Consider the following 14,912-nt stretch of genomic DNA (forward strand, 5'->3'; position numbering starts at 1 on the left):
CGGAAGTGAGGCGCCGGCGCTCTTCCGGGCGGCGACGCGCTCCCGCCCCTGCGTCGCGGCGTCGGGCGGAAGTTGGTCCGGTTCGCGGCCGGCGGTTGCCGAGTGGACCCGGACGCGGCTGGACCCCGAGCCCTCTGTCCGGCGCCCGTCGCGGGACGCCACCATGTCGCTGCTGCAGTCTGCGCTCGACTTCCTGGCCGGCCCGGGCTCCCTGGGTGGTGCTGCCGGCCGCGACCAGACTGATTTCGTGGGGCAGACGGTGGAGATGGGCGAGCTGCGGCTGCGGGTGCGGCGGGTCCTGGCCGAAGGTGAAGCCGGGGCCGGTGGCATGGACCCGGCCGGGGGAGGGTCAGGGCCGGGGGAGGATGGCCGCGGCGGCGAGGGTCACGGCCGGCCGGGAGGCCACTGCTGAGGGTGAGGCCGGCCTAGGTTTGGGCACTTCCTTGTCGGAGGCTTGGGGTCAGGCCGGGGCAAGGTAGTCTTGGCGGCAGGTGTGGGCTGACCCGCGGCCGGAGCGGAGGCTGTGGCGGCGGGAAGGAATGGTGGGCAGGCGGGGCCTGGCGCGAGGGGCCACAGTAGGGGCGGAGCGAGGGAGCCCCGCACGGCTGAAGGCTGGAGTCCGGAGGCGGGCGGTGCGGCGGCGTGGGTCTAAGTCGTGGCCCTTCTCTCGCATGGAGGGCGGTAGTGGGGCAGTGGACGTAGGGCTGGCCCTCCTCGGGTGACAGGAACTCCGGCGTGGGTGACCGCAGTCCTCCCCTCCTTCGGTGTTGGCCCAGACAGCGCAGTGTCCGGTAGCCGGGCTTCCCTCTCTTACCACCTGAGCGTCCTGCTCCCCGACCTCTGTGTGAGATCCCACGGAAGTTACTGCAAGCTGAGCCAACAGGTGTGATCGGAACAGAACCTTGCAGGCTGGGCTGGTCCATCTTTAGTCGGCTGTGTTTCCGCGTGCTCTCTCTAGCTTCCTGGACGTCCTCTCCCTTCTTCACCCAGAATTTATCACCAGTGTTGGCGCAGTCCTAGTTCCTCATCTGGGTTTTTCTGTTTTGTCTGGCATGGCAGATTTCCCTAGCCTTGGTGCTTACCAGCTGAACACAGTTGGCTTTGGGGCTGGTGCTGAGGCAGAGCTGTGTCCCCTGCATTAGCACTCGTGCTGCTCTTTGTGCTCCGTTGGAGGTGGGAAACTGGCTGACTGTTCTGGTGCCCTCATTCCTAAAGGCCTGAGGTGATGTTCTGGCCTTAGCATCATAACACACTTTTACTCCACTGTCAGCAACAAAGAGATTTGGGGTGTGATTTAGTGAGAAAACCTCAGGCTCTTCTTTCAGAGGTAGGGGCCAGTATCTCTAGTAATGAGAGTTCCCCCAGATCAATTCATTTATTCTGAAAATACCAGGCAAGTATTTTGATTCTTTTAAGAAATTTACAGTGGACGGTACATGGTTTCTGCCTCGTGGAAGTTCAAATAAGACACAGGCTTTGATGACCAAAGGACAACGCAGCGCAGGGGATCCTCTGGGTGGACAGACAGTGGGCCCAGCTGAGGTGGGAGGGTGAGGACGCACCCCTGCTGGGTGCAGTGGCAGGGCCAGGGGGAGGAGGGGTGGGATGGGAGGTGGGTCACGGAGAGAAGGCAGCTCTTGCCTGTGGCTTAACACCCAGGATGAAGAACAAGGAGAGGGGAGCAGCCGCTGTGGCTGTGCAGAGCACCTGTTACCTTTGCTTTCCGGGCACGTCAGGAGCTGAAAGTCACCACTGCGATTAGGAACTGTAGATTTCCTCCCCTTAAACTGAACTGGCGGCTCACAGCTTCTAAAGCTCGTGAAGCCTTTTTCTGAACTGGAATGGTAAGAAACCTGTATGAAGTCGTTCACATAAAATAGCAGCCTTAGAACATAGGCTGTGGGAAATCAGGCTGTCTTGCATAAATATGGGGAAGGTCCCAAACCCAAAACCCTTGGGTGCCTATGTTGACAATTCCGGAATTCTTCACGTTTTAGAAAGCTAGTGTGTATCCTGTGTGTCCTGGGATACTGCCGCGGGAGTTGGGAAAGTGTCGCATAATCAAGTGTGTTACTATATCTGTAATTAAGTAAGTAAGCATCCTCACTGTGGGATAATTAAGTCTTCAAAAAGCCTCCCATCAGTTCATGTCAGGTGCTGCCCCAGATGAGTTTATAATAGATCAGGTTTTGCTATCAAATGATTTAGGGAAAAAACATTGGTTTTCATAGCTTTTTGGAATTTGCACTTGTCTGAAATGGGTTGTTGGGCAGAACTGTGGGTTGGGTGATCCAGATAGCTTTCTAATCTTTTCAAAATTTGTTCTAAATTTTCACTTTTTTAAAGCAAATTACTGGGAGTCCCCACAACGTCAGAGATGCCCAGTCCAAGTGGACTTCAGGATGCGTTCTGCGTTTCTTCTTGTTTTGTGTTCTGCATGCTCATGCTTCCTTCTGCCAGAAAGGATGACGGGGATGGATCGCTACTGCTTAGGAGCATTTGGTCCCTCGGGCAGCCCAGCTCTGTAGGGCTGCTTTGCTCTGTGGACTCACTCTCGTGAGGTGCGCTCTTCTCTGCCAGGGAGGGTTCCGAGGGGACCTTTCCTCTTCGGACACTGCAGAGCACAGATAACCAGGATCTTTGCAGCAGGGGCTTAGGCTCGGTGGCCGGTTGTGGCCATCGGGACGAGGTGGCCCACGTCTTGTGCCTGAGTGATCGCCCTCTCAGCTGGCCCACCCGACCCTTCACTGGCACGTTGGCAGCTTTAAGGTCAGCCTTTAACCGTGGTGATAGCACCCAGCATAAAGCAGTAGTAATCACCAGAGCAGTACTTATGGGGTCCTGGCTACTTGCGGGGCACAGTCCCTGGTGCTTCATGTGGATTGTGGTCATGGCGGTGCTGAGGTCGGGGCCGTCGGGAGCTTGCCAGTGCCCCCGGGGGGTGATGGTGGAGTCGGGCGGGAGCTCCAGGGAGGCTATGGTCCCAGGAATGGCCTGGGTCGTCTTAGGTGTGTCCCGGAGGGATAGGTGTCCAGAGGAAATCAAGGTAAAAGAAGCTGCTGGAGTGGTGCCGCTGGGGGGCCAGGTGGGAGCCGAGCGTGGAGGCCGCCACTGGCTTTGCCCTGCCCGCTGGGCACCTGTGGTGCCAGGCCTGCGGTACTTCTCCAGTGCACGTCTGTCTGCTGGCGCATGAGCGCCTGGAGCGGGACACTGGGGAGGTGGCCCTGGGAACGGACACTTAGGGGGTGTCTTCCGGGGAGGTTCCTGGGGAGGGGACATCTCCCTGCGGGGGGGCGCTCTCCTTCCTCCCTCTGGCCTCCAGAGACACCGCCTGCCGTCTGCATGGGCAGGCGTCTCTCTGTAGGGTAGGTAGTGATCACGTGTGTGCAGTGGAGCTCCTGGAATTCTGCTCCGTAGGAGTGTCTGCTTCTTACCAACAATGCTGAGAGAAAACGTGTTAAGATCAGCCGACCTGCTTCCCATGCTGCTGCACCCCCTGGCCTGTGCTCGCTGTCCTGCCCGCCACGCCCCACCTCACCCCGCCCCTGTCTGCGACCCTGCGCCGTGGGAGGGGCCATCACCGGCCCCCTCGGAGGCCCTGCCGGACTCCAGCCTCCCCACATCGTCCTCACTGTAGTGGATAAAAGTGGTGTCTGGTTCTGTTGGTTTGCACTTCTCTAATGGGTGAGTCTGAGCTTGTTTCAGTGCCTGTTAGCCGTGCTGGCTCCCTTCAGGAATTGCATGGTCACATGCTGTGCCTGTTTTCTTTTATTAAAAATAATGTGAATTGCATCATTCACCTGGGGTGAAGCAGACTTTAGGTGCTTTGACAAGTGCACGCACCTGTGTAGCAGATGCCTGTGCAGAAGGTTGTCAGCCCAGAAAGCCTCTGGGCCCCAGTCACCCTCCCGGCCAGGCGCTCGCTGGCTCTGAGTCCCCTCTTCTGGGACAGCGTGTCTCTGGTGTCGCGCCCGGGTGCTCTCACCGGCGGCTTCATGGTTTTGAAGTGCGGTTCCCTTTTCTGCTGCAGTTTGCTGTGCCTCGCCTGCCACGGACCTTTGGGTGTTCCCATTTGGGGCTATTGTGAATAAAGCTGCCAGCAACATTTTTTATGAGGTTTCTGTATGTTTTCCTTTCTCTTGGGTAAAATGCCCAGGAGTGGAGTGCGGGCTTTTAGGTTGGATGTAGGGTTAGCTTCAGATGAAACGGCCAAACCCTCTCCACCGTGGCTGCACCAGCTTCCGCCCCACCAGCTCAGGAGCGCCTATCGTTGTGGTTATACCCGTTCTCGAGAGGGTGCAGTGGTCGAATCTGCATTTTCCCCGTGATACTGTCCAACACCTTTTCACCCGCTTGTTAGCCAGTCGTGTATCTTTCCTATGTGTGAACTGTTTGTTAAAATCTTTTTTCCATTTTTTATTGGACAGGAGTTGTGGGAGTTTCTTATTATTCTGGATCTGAGTCCTGTTTTTATATAATACACACACACGTACACACACGCGCACACACACACACACGTGCGCGCACCCCCCCCATATGTGGGGAAGAGGAGGTCAGCCATTTCCCGATTCCAGAACATTCACGGTAATGACTGCGTAGGGCACTGTCTTAGCAGTGCCCAACATGGCATTCCTTCGTGCGTTTTATACGCTAGTGTTACTATTTTTACGTAAACTTTTAATTTTGAGGTCATCGTAGACTTGTGCAGTTGTAAGAAAAGATGCAGAGAGGTCTGCGTACACTGCCCGTTCCCCCTGTGGCAGCATCTGGAAAAACTGGAGTTGCCATCACAACCAGGATTGGATGTGTCCATCCCCACGAGGATCCCTCGTGCCTTTCACAGCCAGATGCCCCTCCTGGACCCCTGGAAAGCACTAATCTGTCCTCCTCTCTAATTTGTCCTCTGAAGAATGCGTATAAATGAAATCACACGTCGTGTAGCCTCTTGGAATTGGCTTTTTTCGCTCCGCATGGTTGTCTGGGGATCCATCCAGGTTGTTGTGTCTGTAACTAGTTCATTTTTATTTCTGCAGAGCACTCCGTGGTGCGGATGTACCATGGTTGGCTCAGCCATTCACCCGCTGAGGGACATCTGGGTTGTTCCAGGTTTTTTGGTTATTTGAAATAAAGCTGCTATAAACATTCGTGTACAGGTTTTTGTGTGGCTGTGTTTTCATTTTTCTGGAATAAATGCCCAGGTGCTGGGTCACATGGCAGTTGCATGTTTTGTTTTTTAGAAAACTACCAACCTGTTTTCTAGAGCGGCTGTGCTATTTTCACATTCCCATCAGCAGTTGGTGAGTGTCTTAGTCTGCTCGGGCTGCTGTACAAACTGCAGACAAGGTGGTGTAAATAACAAATTCATTTTCATGATTTTGGAGGCTTGGAGTCTGAGATCAACGTGCTGACAGGGTCTCTGGTGAGGTCTTTTCCCTCAGCTGTTCTGGTGTCTCTTCTTCTTCTAAGGACTCTAGTCCTGTTGGGTCAGGGCTTTAACTTTATTTATCTCCTTAAATGCCCTCTCTCCAGATACAGTCACATTGGGGGGGTTAGAGCTTCAACACGTGACTTCTGGGGAGACAAAGCTGAGTCCATTACAAAGCGTGATGAGTTTCTCTGAGTCTTTGCCAGCATTTTGTGTTGTGTTTTCATTTGATCATGCAGCAGGTGTGTAGTGATAGCTCATTGGGGTTTTCATTTGTGTTTCCCTAAAGGCTAACACCGTGCTTATTTCCACCTGCCCATCCCCATAGGAGAAACGTCTCTTTGTGCCTTCTGCCTATTTTCGAATTGTCTTTTGTTGCTGAGTTTTGAGAGCTCGTTTTATATTGTAGATATGAGTCCACTGTCAGATGTGGTTTGCAAGTGTTTTCTCTCAGGCTGCAGCTTGTCTTCCAGCCTCTGAACAGGGTCTGTTGTGGATCCAAAGTTTTAACCTTCAGGGAGTCTATTCTATCACTTTTCCTTCCTGAATCCTGCTTTTGCTGTCAAGTCTGAGAACTCGTTGCCAAGCTCTGCATCTCCAGGATTTCTCCCCTATGCTGTCTCTTGGTTTTGCGTTTGTATGCTCCGAGTTGACTGTCGTGTAAGGTGTAAAGTTTAGATTGAAGTTCTTTGTTTTGCCTGGAGCTGTCCAGTTGCTCCAGCACCATTTATTGAAAAAACAGTGCTTCCAACATGGAATTGCTTTTGCATCTTTGTCAGAAATCATTTGGGCATATTTGTGTGGCTCTATTTCTGGGGTTTTTCTCTTTTGTTCTGTTGCTCTGTCCCTCCACCAGTGCCACATGGTCTTGATTACTGTAGCTATACAACAAAATTTGAAATTGGGTTTTTTTTTTTTTAAATAAGAAAAATTTGAAAAATGCAGAAAAGTAGAAAGAATAAGAACAGAACAGACACCTTTGTCCCTGCTATCCAGAATTAATAAATGTTAGCTTTTTTAAAAAAAGAGTCGTATTTGGTTCCAGACTTTTTCTGAACAGTGGAGCATCACAGATGTTGTTAAAGGTTCTGTTGACCCCCTGCCCCCTGGTTGCGTTTCTCTGCTTCTCTTCAGAGGCAGCTACCACCATGAATTCAGCGCGTGTACTTCCTGCTCATCTGTTGTTTCCTCTGCATGTGCTGTGTTCACAGACAGTGCATAGCCCTGCTTTTGGGGGTGTTAAATATAATACAAGTGACTGTGTTGTTGTTGTTTTTAATTTATTTATTTTTGGCTGTGTTGGGTCTTCGTTGCTGTGCGTGGGCTTTCTCTAGTCGCGGTGAGCGGGGGCTACTCTTCGTTGCAGTGCGCGGGCTTCTCATTGTGTGGCTTCTCTTGTTGCGGAGCACGGGCTCTAGGTGCACGGGCTTCAGTAGTTGTGGCTCGCGGGCTCTAGAGCGCAGGCTCAGTAGTTGTGGCGCACGGGCTTAGTTGCTCCACAGCATGTGGGATTTTCACGGACCAGGGCTCGAACCCGTGTCCCCTGCATTGGCAGGCGGATTCTTAACCACTGCGCCACCAGTGAAGCCCGTGACTGTTTTAATAGCTGAAGAGTTTGTCGTTGTGATCTCATTTGCTCAGCACACATTTCTGATTGCCCACTATATGTCAGACTCTGTCCTAAGTGCTGGTGACATGAACAAGCTGGATGACATTTTTGCCTACTGAGCTTGCAGCCTAGTGGGAGAGACAGTAAACAGGTATCCAAATGAATGTGTAATAGAGCGTCAGGTATTGGAAAGTGCTGGGAAGAAGGAAGAGCGTTGGGGATAGGGCGTGGCTGGGACAGGACTGAGCCAGGAAGGTGATGGGGAGCAGAGCCTGAGTGGCGAGAGGGGGAGTTGGGCCAGCATCCGGGGCGAGGGTGCCCGTGAGGCGAGGGGTGCCCGTGCAGGGCTGTGGCGAGTGGAATGGCCCTGGGTAGCAGTGGGCTTGGTGCGCTGGAGGAAGCACGGTAGTGTGGGTGCGGCCGCAGCCGAGAGGACCAGTGCTGGGGCTGGGCAGAGGCCAGGAGATGTTCCAGAGGACCTGTAGCCTTGCTGCGGTGGCCCTTTGGTCCTGGAGTTTTGGGTAGTGTCCTTAGGATTGTTTGCTTTACGGTCTTAGCATCTGCAAGCAAGACCAGCTTTAGTTCTTCCTTTCTGACCTTTCTGCTCTTTATTTTTCTAGCCTTCTTTCACTGATTAGGCTCTCCAATAGAATGTTGTATTATGCTCTGAGAGCAGCAGACATCCTCGCGTTGTTCTTGATCTTAGAAAGAAAACACTTTTAAGTCTCGTGTTAGCTGTCGGTTTTTTGTAGTTGCCACTTCTCAGATTGAAGAAGTTTCCTTCAATTCCTAGTTTGCTGAACTTTTTTTTAAAATTTTACTATTTTAAATAATCATGAATGGATTTTGCATGTGGACAAATACTTTCTCTGTGTCTGTTGAGGTGATCTGCCCTCACTGTCTGTTAGTAGTGTGTACTACAGTGATTGCTTTTTTAGTATTGAACCAACCTTGCATCCCTGGGGTAAATCCCACGTGGTCATAATGTACTATCCTTACCATGTATTGTCAGAATCACTGCTGGCATTTTCTGATGATTTTTGATTTCTTTGTTAATGAGTGATTTTGATCTGTAATTGTATGTTTATTGTCTTCTTTGCCTCAAAAAATATGCCGGGAACTATGTTCTCTTATCTTAGCAGGGATTTTGTACAAGGTGGTTGTACTTTCTTCACTTAACTATTTGATAGAATTCACCAGTGAAGCCATCTGTTTTTCTATTTCTGTTTTCTGGATTTTCATTTCCTTTCATCTATTTTTTTATATTGACTTATTATTTAATTTTTTAACTGCTACATTGAGATAAAAGTGACGTACAGTAACTCTGCATATATGTCAAAACACTTTAAATATGTCCCGTGTGTGTATATATATATGTATATGTGTGTGTATGTATATGTCTACATAGCTGTCACTGTCATCAAGGTGGTGAACAAACCCATCACCTCCACAGTTTTCCTCCTTTCCTTACAGTCCTCTCCTCCCATCCTCAACCTCCAGGCCACCGCTGATTTGCTTTTTGTTACTGTAGATTAGTCTATATTTTCTAGGGTCTCCTATAAATGAAATCATGTGTACACATACATATACTCTTTTTTCCTGATTTTTGTCCTTCAGCATAATTGTTTTGAGAGTCATCCTGTTGCTGCATGTTAGCAATAGTTCCATCCTATTTGTTGATGAGTCGTGTTCTGTGCGGGGGTGATTGGTTTATCCATTCACTATTGATGGACATGTGGGTTGTTTCCAGTTTGAGCAATTACAAATGGGGCTGCTATGAACATTCGTGCACAACTCCTTGTGTGGATGTGTGCTTTTATTTTTCCCGGGTAAATACTAGCAGTGTAATGACAGGGCTGTAGAGTTGGCGTATGTTTAACTTTTAAAGAAATCTCCAAACTGTTTTCCAAAATGATGATACCATTCTGCGTTCCCATGAGTGGTGTATAAGCATGCAGTTGCTCCACACCTTAATCACTATTTGGTAGGTCGGTTTAAGAATTTTTAGATGCTCTAATAGGTGTATAGTAGTATCCTTGTTTACATGTGCGTTTCCCTGGTGGATAATGACATAACATTTTTTCATATGCTTACTTGCTAGCTGTTTATCTTGGTTGAGTGTCTTTTCATATATTTTGCTCATTAAAATGTTGTTGAACTGAACTTTGGATTTTCTTTATATTTTCTGGATAGAGGTCCTTTGCCAGGTGTGTGATTTGCAAAGTCCAGTTAGGGGCTTGTCTTTTCACCCTCTCAACAGTGTACTCCAGAAATCAGTAAAACCATCTTTAATGAAGTACATTTATCATATTTTTCATTTATGGATCATACTTTTTTTTTTATATCTAAGAAATCTTTGCCTAACTTAGGGTTTGTAGAAATAAAGTTGATTTTTTTGTATGTTGCTCTTGCATCCCACAACCTTTCTATACTCATTTATTACTGATAGTAGCTTTTGGGGTGTAGGTATAAGCTTGTCTACATAGACGATCCTTTGTCTGCAGAGGAAAACATTTTACTTCTTTTCAATCTGGATGCCTTTTATTTCTTTTCTTGCCTGATTGCACTGGCCAGCACTTCCAGTGTGATACTGAATGGCAGTGGTGAGAACAGACGCGTTTGCCTGTCCCTGATCTTAGAGGGAAGCATCTGGTCTTCCACCGCCAAGTGATGTTTGCTGTGGGTCTTTCAGAGATGCCCTTCATCAGGTTGAGCAAGTTTCCTTCTGTTCCTAGTTTGCTGAGAGTTTTAAATTTCATGATGAAATTTTCCACTGTAGGAAGCTAGAAAAAAGTAAGCAAATTAAACTAAAAACAATTGAATTACATTGATTAAACCAGCTCTGCTTAGTTGTGATGTATTATCCTTTTTTACATGTTGTTGAGTTTGATTTGTTAACATTTTATTTTATTTAGAATTAATGATTTGTTAAGAATTCTTTCATCCACATTCATGTGTGGTACTAGTCTTTTATTTGTTTTCATAGAACTGGCCTCAGTTGTGTTGATCTTCCCGCATTGATCTCACTCCTATGTTCATTCGCTTCCTTCCTGTGAAGCAGGGTATTTAGAAGGCAGTATTATATAAATCGGGGCCATCATTGTTGCAGAAAACAAACTGCTAGCCACAAGTCCAGTTTGTATTTTACTTAGTAAAGATATTTTTAAAGCTTAATGTTAAATAAAATCACAGCACTGAACTGACGTATATTTTTCTAATTTTCAGGAGGGTTTGCATTTGTGTATGAAGCTCAAGATCTGGGAAGTGGCAGAGAGTATGCATTGAAGGTAATAAGGGGTGACAAACGTTTTTGTGGGTGTTGGTGTATTTTAAAGGAAATAAGTCTCTAAGTGACAGTGTTTTCAGAGATTTATCCCTGTTCTTTAGTTTGTTTCTTTTTTGCAGTCTGTATCTATTTGTTTTACTTGTTTCTTCTGATGGTGAAGCCTCAGCAGTTTTAGAGGACTATAAAGCTGTGGTTTCCAACTTTGGGGCAGGGACTCAGTGGGCAGCCAGGGGGAAGGGAGTCAGAACTGCCAAAGTAAGGGTTCCACGAATACCAGGAGTTTGAAGGCCACTCGTGTAAAACAGCGTTCACAGTGTATCTATAAATAAGGGTCACGGGGGTGGGGTGGGAGGGGGCGTCCGGGCCACTTGGGGTGCTGGGCACGCGTGCTAGCTTGTCCTGAGACTCGCAGAGGGCCTGTCTGCTGTGGTGGCAGTGGCCTGTCTCGGGTGCGGCCGAGCTGGCGGTGTGCACTTGGACTCTGGCATCCAGAACTGGACCCACATCTCTCATTTTCCTCTAGCCTGTTTGGAGAAAAGCCTCCTATTTTTGGTTTTTCTTATGTCCTTGGATCATAAAGGACCATTTCCAAGGGTCTGTAACCTTCTGTCAAGTTTCTCTGCGGGTCAGATGTTAAAACATAGGCAGGGGAGCCCTTAGATGTGTTGTGTTTGTTCTCTTGGGTACAGAGCACAGAGATAAAGCCTCTACTCTTTGCTCGTATGTTATTTCCTGGTACAGAGATTACTGTCCAACGAAGAGGAGAAGAACAGAGCCATCATTCAGGAAGTGTGTTTCATGGTATCCTTTTCCTGGTCATGTGGGGAGGCCTGCGTCTAGCTGTGGTTGACCGCGGCCGAGAGGCTGCTCAGTGATGCCCTCTCCGTGTTTGCTTCACTGGACTTAGCTGTAGCACGTGTCTAGTAGGAAGGAGTTTTCTTCCTTCTTCTTCACTCTCAGGGTGATGGTAAGAGATTTGTAGCCTTGGGAGCGTTGTCATTCCTGCTGAGAGGTCTCCAAGCCGGGGGTGGGCAGCCCCCTGCCTCTGCCCTTCTGCCTGTCCTTCGTGACCTGTTGTGGCCCACGGTGCCCTCGCCAGGCCTGGTTCCCATGGGCCTCTGTGTCGCTTCTGATCAGCCCCCCGAGTCCCTCTCGCCCTGCCCGGAGCACTCGGGCCCTGGGCGTCCGTGCGTGGAGCGTCGGTCTGTGGGGCTGGTGCTGGTCTGCTCTCCACTCCCGCACGTGTTCTCCTGGAACTGGGGTCTTGCCCTTGGCTGTCAGAATCTGTTCTCTTCCGTCTCGAAGCTCTGTCCACTGCGAGCCTGCCGGCCACCTGGGCCCAAGGGTCCTCACCTCGCGGGGTTTCCAGTAGCCTCGTTCACCTCTCGCAGCCTCACACGTGCCACGCCCTCCGCCTGCTGTCCCGCCCGGCCTGTGGTCAGGTGCGTGGCCAGCGTGGTGGGGGTCTTCGTCCCCACCTTCCCCGCCCCTTCCCTCTCCTTCCTGCGTCTTCCTGCCGTCCTGGCTGCCCCCCACCTGCTCCCTGTCCTCTGCCTGCTCTGACGCGGTAAGATTGTAAACTGATTGGATTCAGTGTTCTGACCTTAGTGTCTTAATAGTATGTATATATTTGTTTTTAAACGTGCAGACTTACGCATTCTCCTTTAACAAGACACCTGCAGAAAAAACTTTCAGGCCACCCAAATATTGTCCAGTTTTGTTCTGCAGCGTCAATCGGAAGAGAGGAGTCGGACACTGGGCAGGCCGAGTTCCTGCTGCTCATGGAGCTCTGCAGAGGTGAGGTTCCAGCGGCTCGGGACCGCCCAGCAGTCGAGAGATGCTCCCGGGGTCTTCTCTCCCGGAGACATGGTGGCTGTCACGGAGAGAGCGTGGCTCCCTGTCCGGTGGGAGCTCTTCGAGAGGCTGCGTCCCCCCCTCGTCCCCGCGCTGGGTGTGAGGGCAGAGCTGGGTCCAAGAAAGGGGTGGAGGCGTGCTGTCAGGGCTCTTGGGCAGCAGGAAGCCGCCTCAGTCGGGAAGCGGTCAGATGAGGCCGGGGAGGTGGGCTTGAGCGGCTGCGCCGGCCCCGAGGCTGCGACCTCACCCGCGTCGAGGCAGTCACACTTGCACTTGCTGTGTTCTCAAAGGAGGACTCCCATGTCCACTGACGGCAGCGGGGAGCCCATGCCTTCCGGAGAGTTCTAGGGGCAGAGCGGGAGAGTGAGTGGGCTCAGCCTCTGTCTGCGGCGGAAGCAGGCCCCCCGCCTGGAGGGCCGGGCTCGGCTCGTCCCGCACTGAGCGTCTGCCCCATGCTGGACCCGTGTGGGCAAAACAGCGGGAGTGAGGTGGCCGGAGCCCGTCCTGGGGCTCGTGGATGGAAGGGGCAGGGCAGGACTTGTGAGGCCCGGCGGGCGTAGAGGATTGGCTGCGGGGCCTGGAGTCGGGGCAGGGGCCACCAGACGTCCTGCTTGTCCATCGGTCACAGGCAGCGCGTGTGGGGCCGCCACGAGGCCAGGGGAGAGTGGGGGAGACTGAGGCAGGCGGCTACCCAGGAGGGAAGCAACCCCAGGGGTCACTGCCCCCAAGGAGTGTCCCAGGAGGAGGGGTGGGGGGCCGTGAGCGCAGTAGTCATGCCGCGAAGAAGAGCAGAGACGGGGTGTCAGGGCTGCTAGGGGAGGGGGTGCTGCGGACTGCAGCCGGGAACCAGGGTGCACAGAACCCCCACCCCGAGCGGAGGGGGACCGGGGGTCTCGCCGCCCAGAGTGGAGGGGGATGGGGGTCCCCATCCTGAGCGGATAAGACAGAACCTGGGGCGCACAGCGCTTTCCGACAGGGTGGCATGGGAGCTCCGGGCTCCGGCAGGGAGCGGTGTTCGGGATCCAGTCACGTGCTGGCTCCTCGGTTCCCACAGCTGGTGAGTGCCGACTCGCCAAGCTCAGGTCTGGCGCCTGGTTCTCCCACTTGATGGATGGTTGGCGTCGCTGGTTTTTACCTGCAAGAGGACTCGTGCTCGCTGAAGACAGCGCTACGTGGGAGCTTGTGAAGCAGGGTCCGTTCCTGTGAGCCTGCTGCGCCCGCGCTGGTGCCCCACACGTTCACACGCGCTCTCTGGAAGGCTCTCGGTGCGCGGGGCGGCGGGGGCCGCGCGGGTCCCACAGGGCCCTCTCTGGGCCCTTGGTGTCTCCAGAGAACCGAGGTTCATGTACAGCGTTCCCCGCCTGTCGTTCAGCTGCTCGCTGCGCTTTGGCGTCGCTTTGATCTTGGGTTTGGAGGCCGTGGGTGCCTTTCAGGAGTGCGGGCCTGTGGGTGGTGCCTGAGGCGGGGGCGGCCCCGATGCAGCGACCTCAGCGAGTGTGCCAGTCATGGCGGTGCTGCCGGGACCACCCGTCTGGGCCAGCGCACGAGGCCCAGGTTGAACGCTAGGCACGGTGGTCGGTGCCAGCACCAGGCGCCGCAGGGTCTTTGGGAGTGGTGGGGGAGGGGCACGTGGGCACCAGTTCCGCTGAGGGTTGGTCTGGCTGTGGCCACCCTGGATACACGCCCCAGGAGCCCCCACCCCTTCCTGGGACCCCCGCCTTGTCCTCCGCGGTGCCCTCTCAGCCGCTGTGCCACCTACAAAATTATCCTTAGAAAGACCGCTCTTGAATTCTCATTGAACGTCAGAGGCCAGTGAACCCTGACCTCGTGCATGCACCGTCTCGTCCCCGCTCCTCCAGACAGCCTGGCGGTCGCTCTGTCATCCCTGCTCCAGACCCCTCGGCAGCACCTCGTGGGGCCTGTGCCCTGTCTGCATCTTGCGGGGCTGGCGGTCTGTTCCTGAGGGCCCATCACCCCTTGGGGCCCCATCGCTACTGTGGGCCCCCTGCCCCCGCTGAGGGTTAGGGTTAGGGTTAGGGCACGGCACAGACAGAGCCCAGCCCGAGTCCAGAGTCGGGTGGGGAAGGGCTGCGCGGTTGTGCCGGGAGCTGCAGGAGGGTGTGGCAGGGGCTTGGGAGCTGGCGGGTCGGCAGGAGGCAGGGTCGCAGGGCGAGGGGCCGAGCGCCAGTTGACTGTGGGGCCTGTAGGTGTGGTGGCGCCCTTGGAGCTGCATCGAGTGCGACCGCGGGCCCCAGCGTGCGAAGCTGAGCTGCGGAGCATGGCAGCCGAGGCAGCCTGAGGCCTGGACCAGGGAGGGGGCGGCCGTGGAGGCCGGCCCTGCAGAGACGGCACGCGGCACACGGTCGTGGAGGGAGCTGCCGCGGAGGGGGCCGGCCGGCTTCACTGGTTTGGGCTGCGGCCAGTTACAGCAGGACTGGGGCCTGGGCCTCAGAGACAGGAAGGAGCAACCTTGAGGTGGGGAGCCCTGATGGTGGCGTCCTGGGGCCTGGGATGGGGGCCCAGAGCCTCGCTCTCCACTTCTGTGCTTTCCCCACGCCGCACTCCTTGTTGTCTGCGTGTTCAGTGTGGAGATTTCTCCTTAACAGCGGAGGACCGTTGTTACCTAAGGAAACACGGTGATTATTTCCTTAGAGACATGCGCAAAGACATACGCACTCGTGGTGGGTTTTCTTGTAGCTGCCGCGTCACGATGGGCTCCCTGGGTAAGAGGCCTCTGC

At 53.1% G+C, this 14,912-nt stretch overlaps 1 protein-coding gene across 6 annotated transcripts in view; it reads left to right on the top strand.

The window, feature by feature from the left end:
• The first annotated feature begins 45 nt into the window (after window positions 1-45).
• GAK (cyclin G associated kinase) overlaps window positions 46-14,912 on the top strand; it is a 52,576-nt gene continuing 37,709 nt past the window's right edge. For 5 of the 6 annotated variants that reach the window (XM_082389881.1, XM_082389882.1, XM_082389884.1 and 2 more), the window contains exons 1-4: window positions 46-308; window positions 10,260-10,321; window positions 11,062-11,121; window positions 12,003-12,117. In XM_082389881.1, coding sequence (XP_082246007.1) covers window positions 164-308; window positions 10,260-10,321; window positions 11,062-11,121; window positions 12,003-12,117 — 382 coding nt within the window. In that variant the 5' untranslated portion in view covers window positions 46-163. Of the gene's footprint in view, window positions 309-10,259; window positions 10,322-11,061; window positions 11,122-11,151; window positions 11,763-11,968; window positions 12,118-14,912 lie in introns of those variants that run through there. The other variant, XM_082389886.1, reaches the window with a different exon arrangement.

This window comes from Balaenoptera borealis (genome assembly GCF_965194805.1).
Source record: "Balaenoptera borealis genome assembly, chromosome: 4".
Taxonomy (NCBI): domain Eukaryota; kingdom Metazoa; phylum Chordata; class Mammalia; order Artiodactyla; family Balaenopteridae; genus Balaenoptera; species Balaenoptera borealis.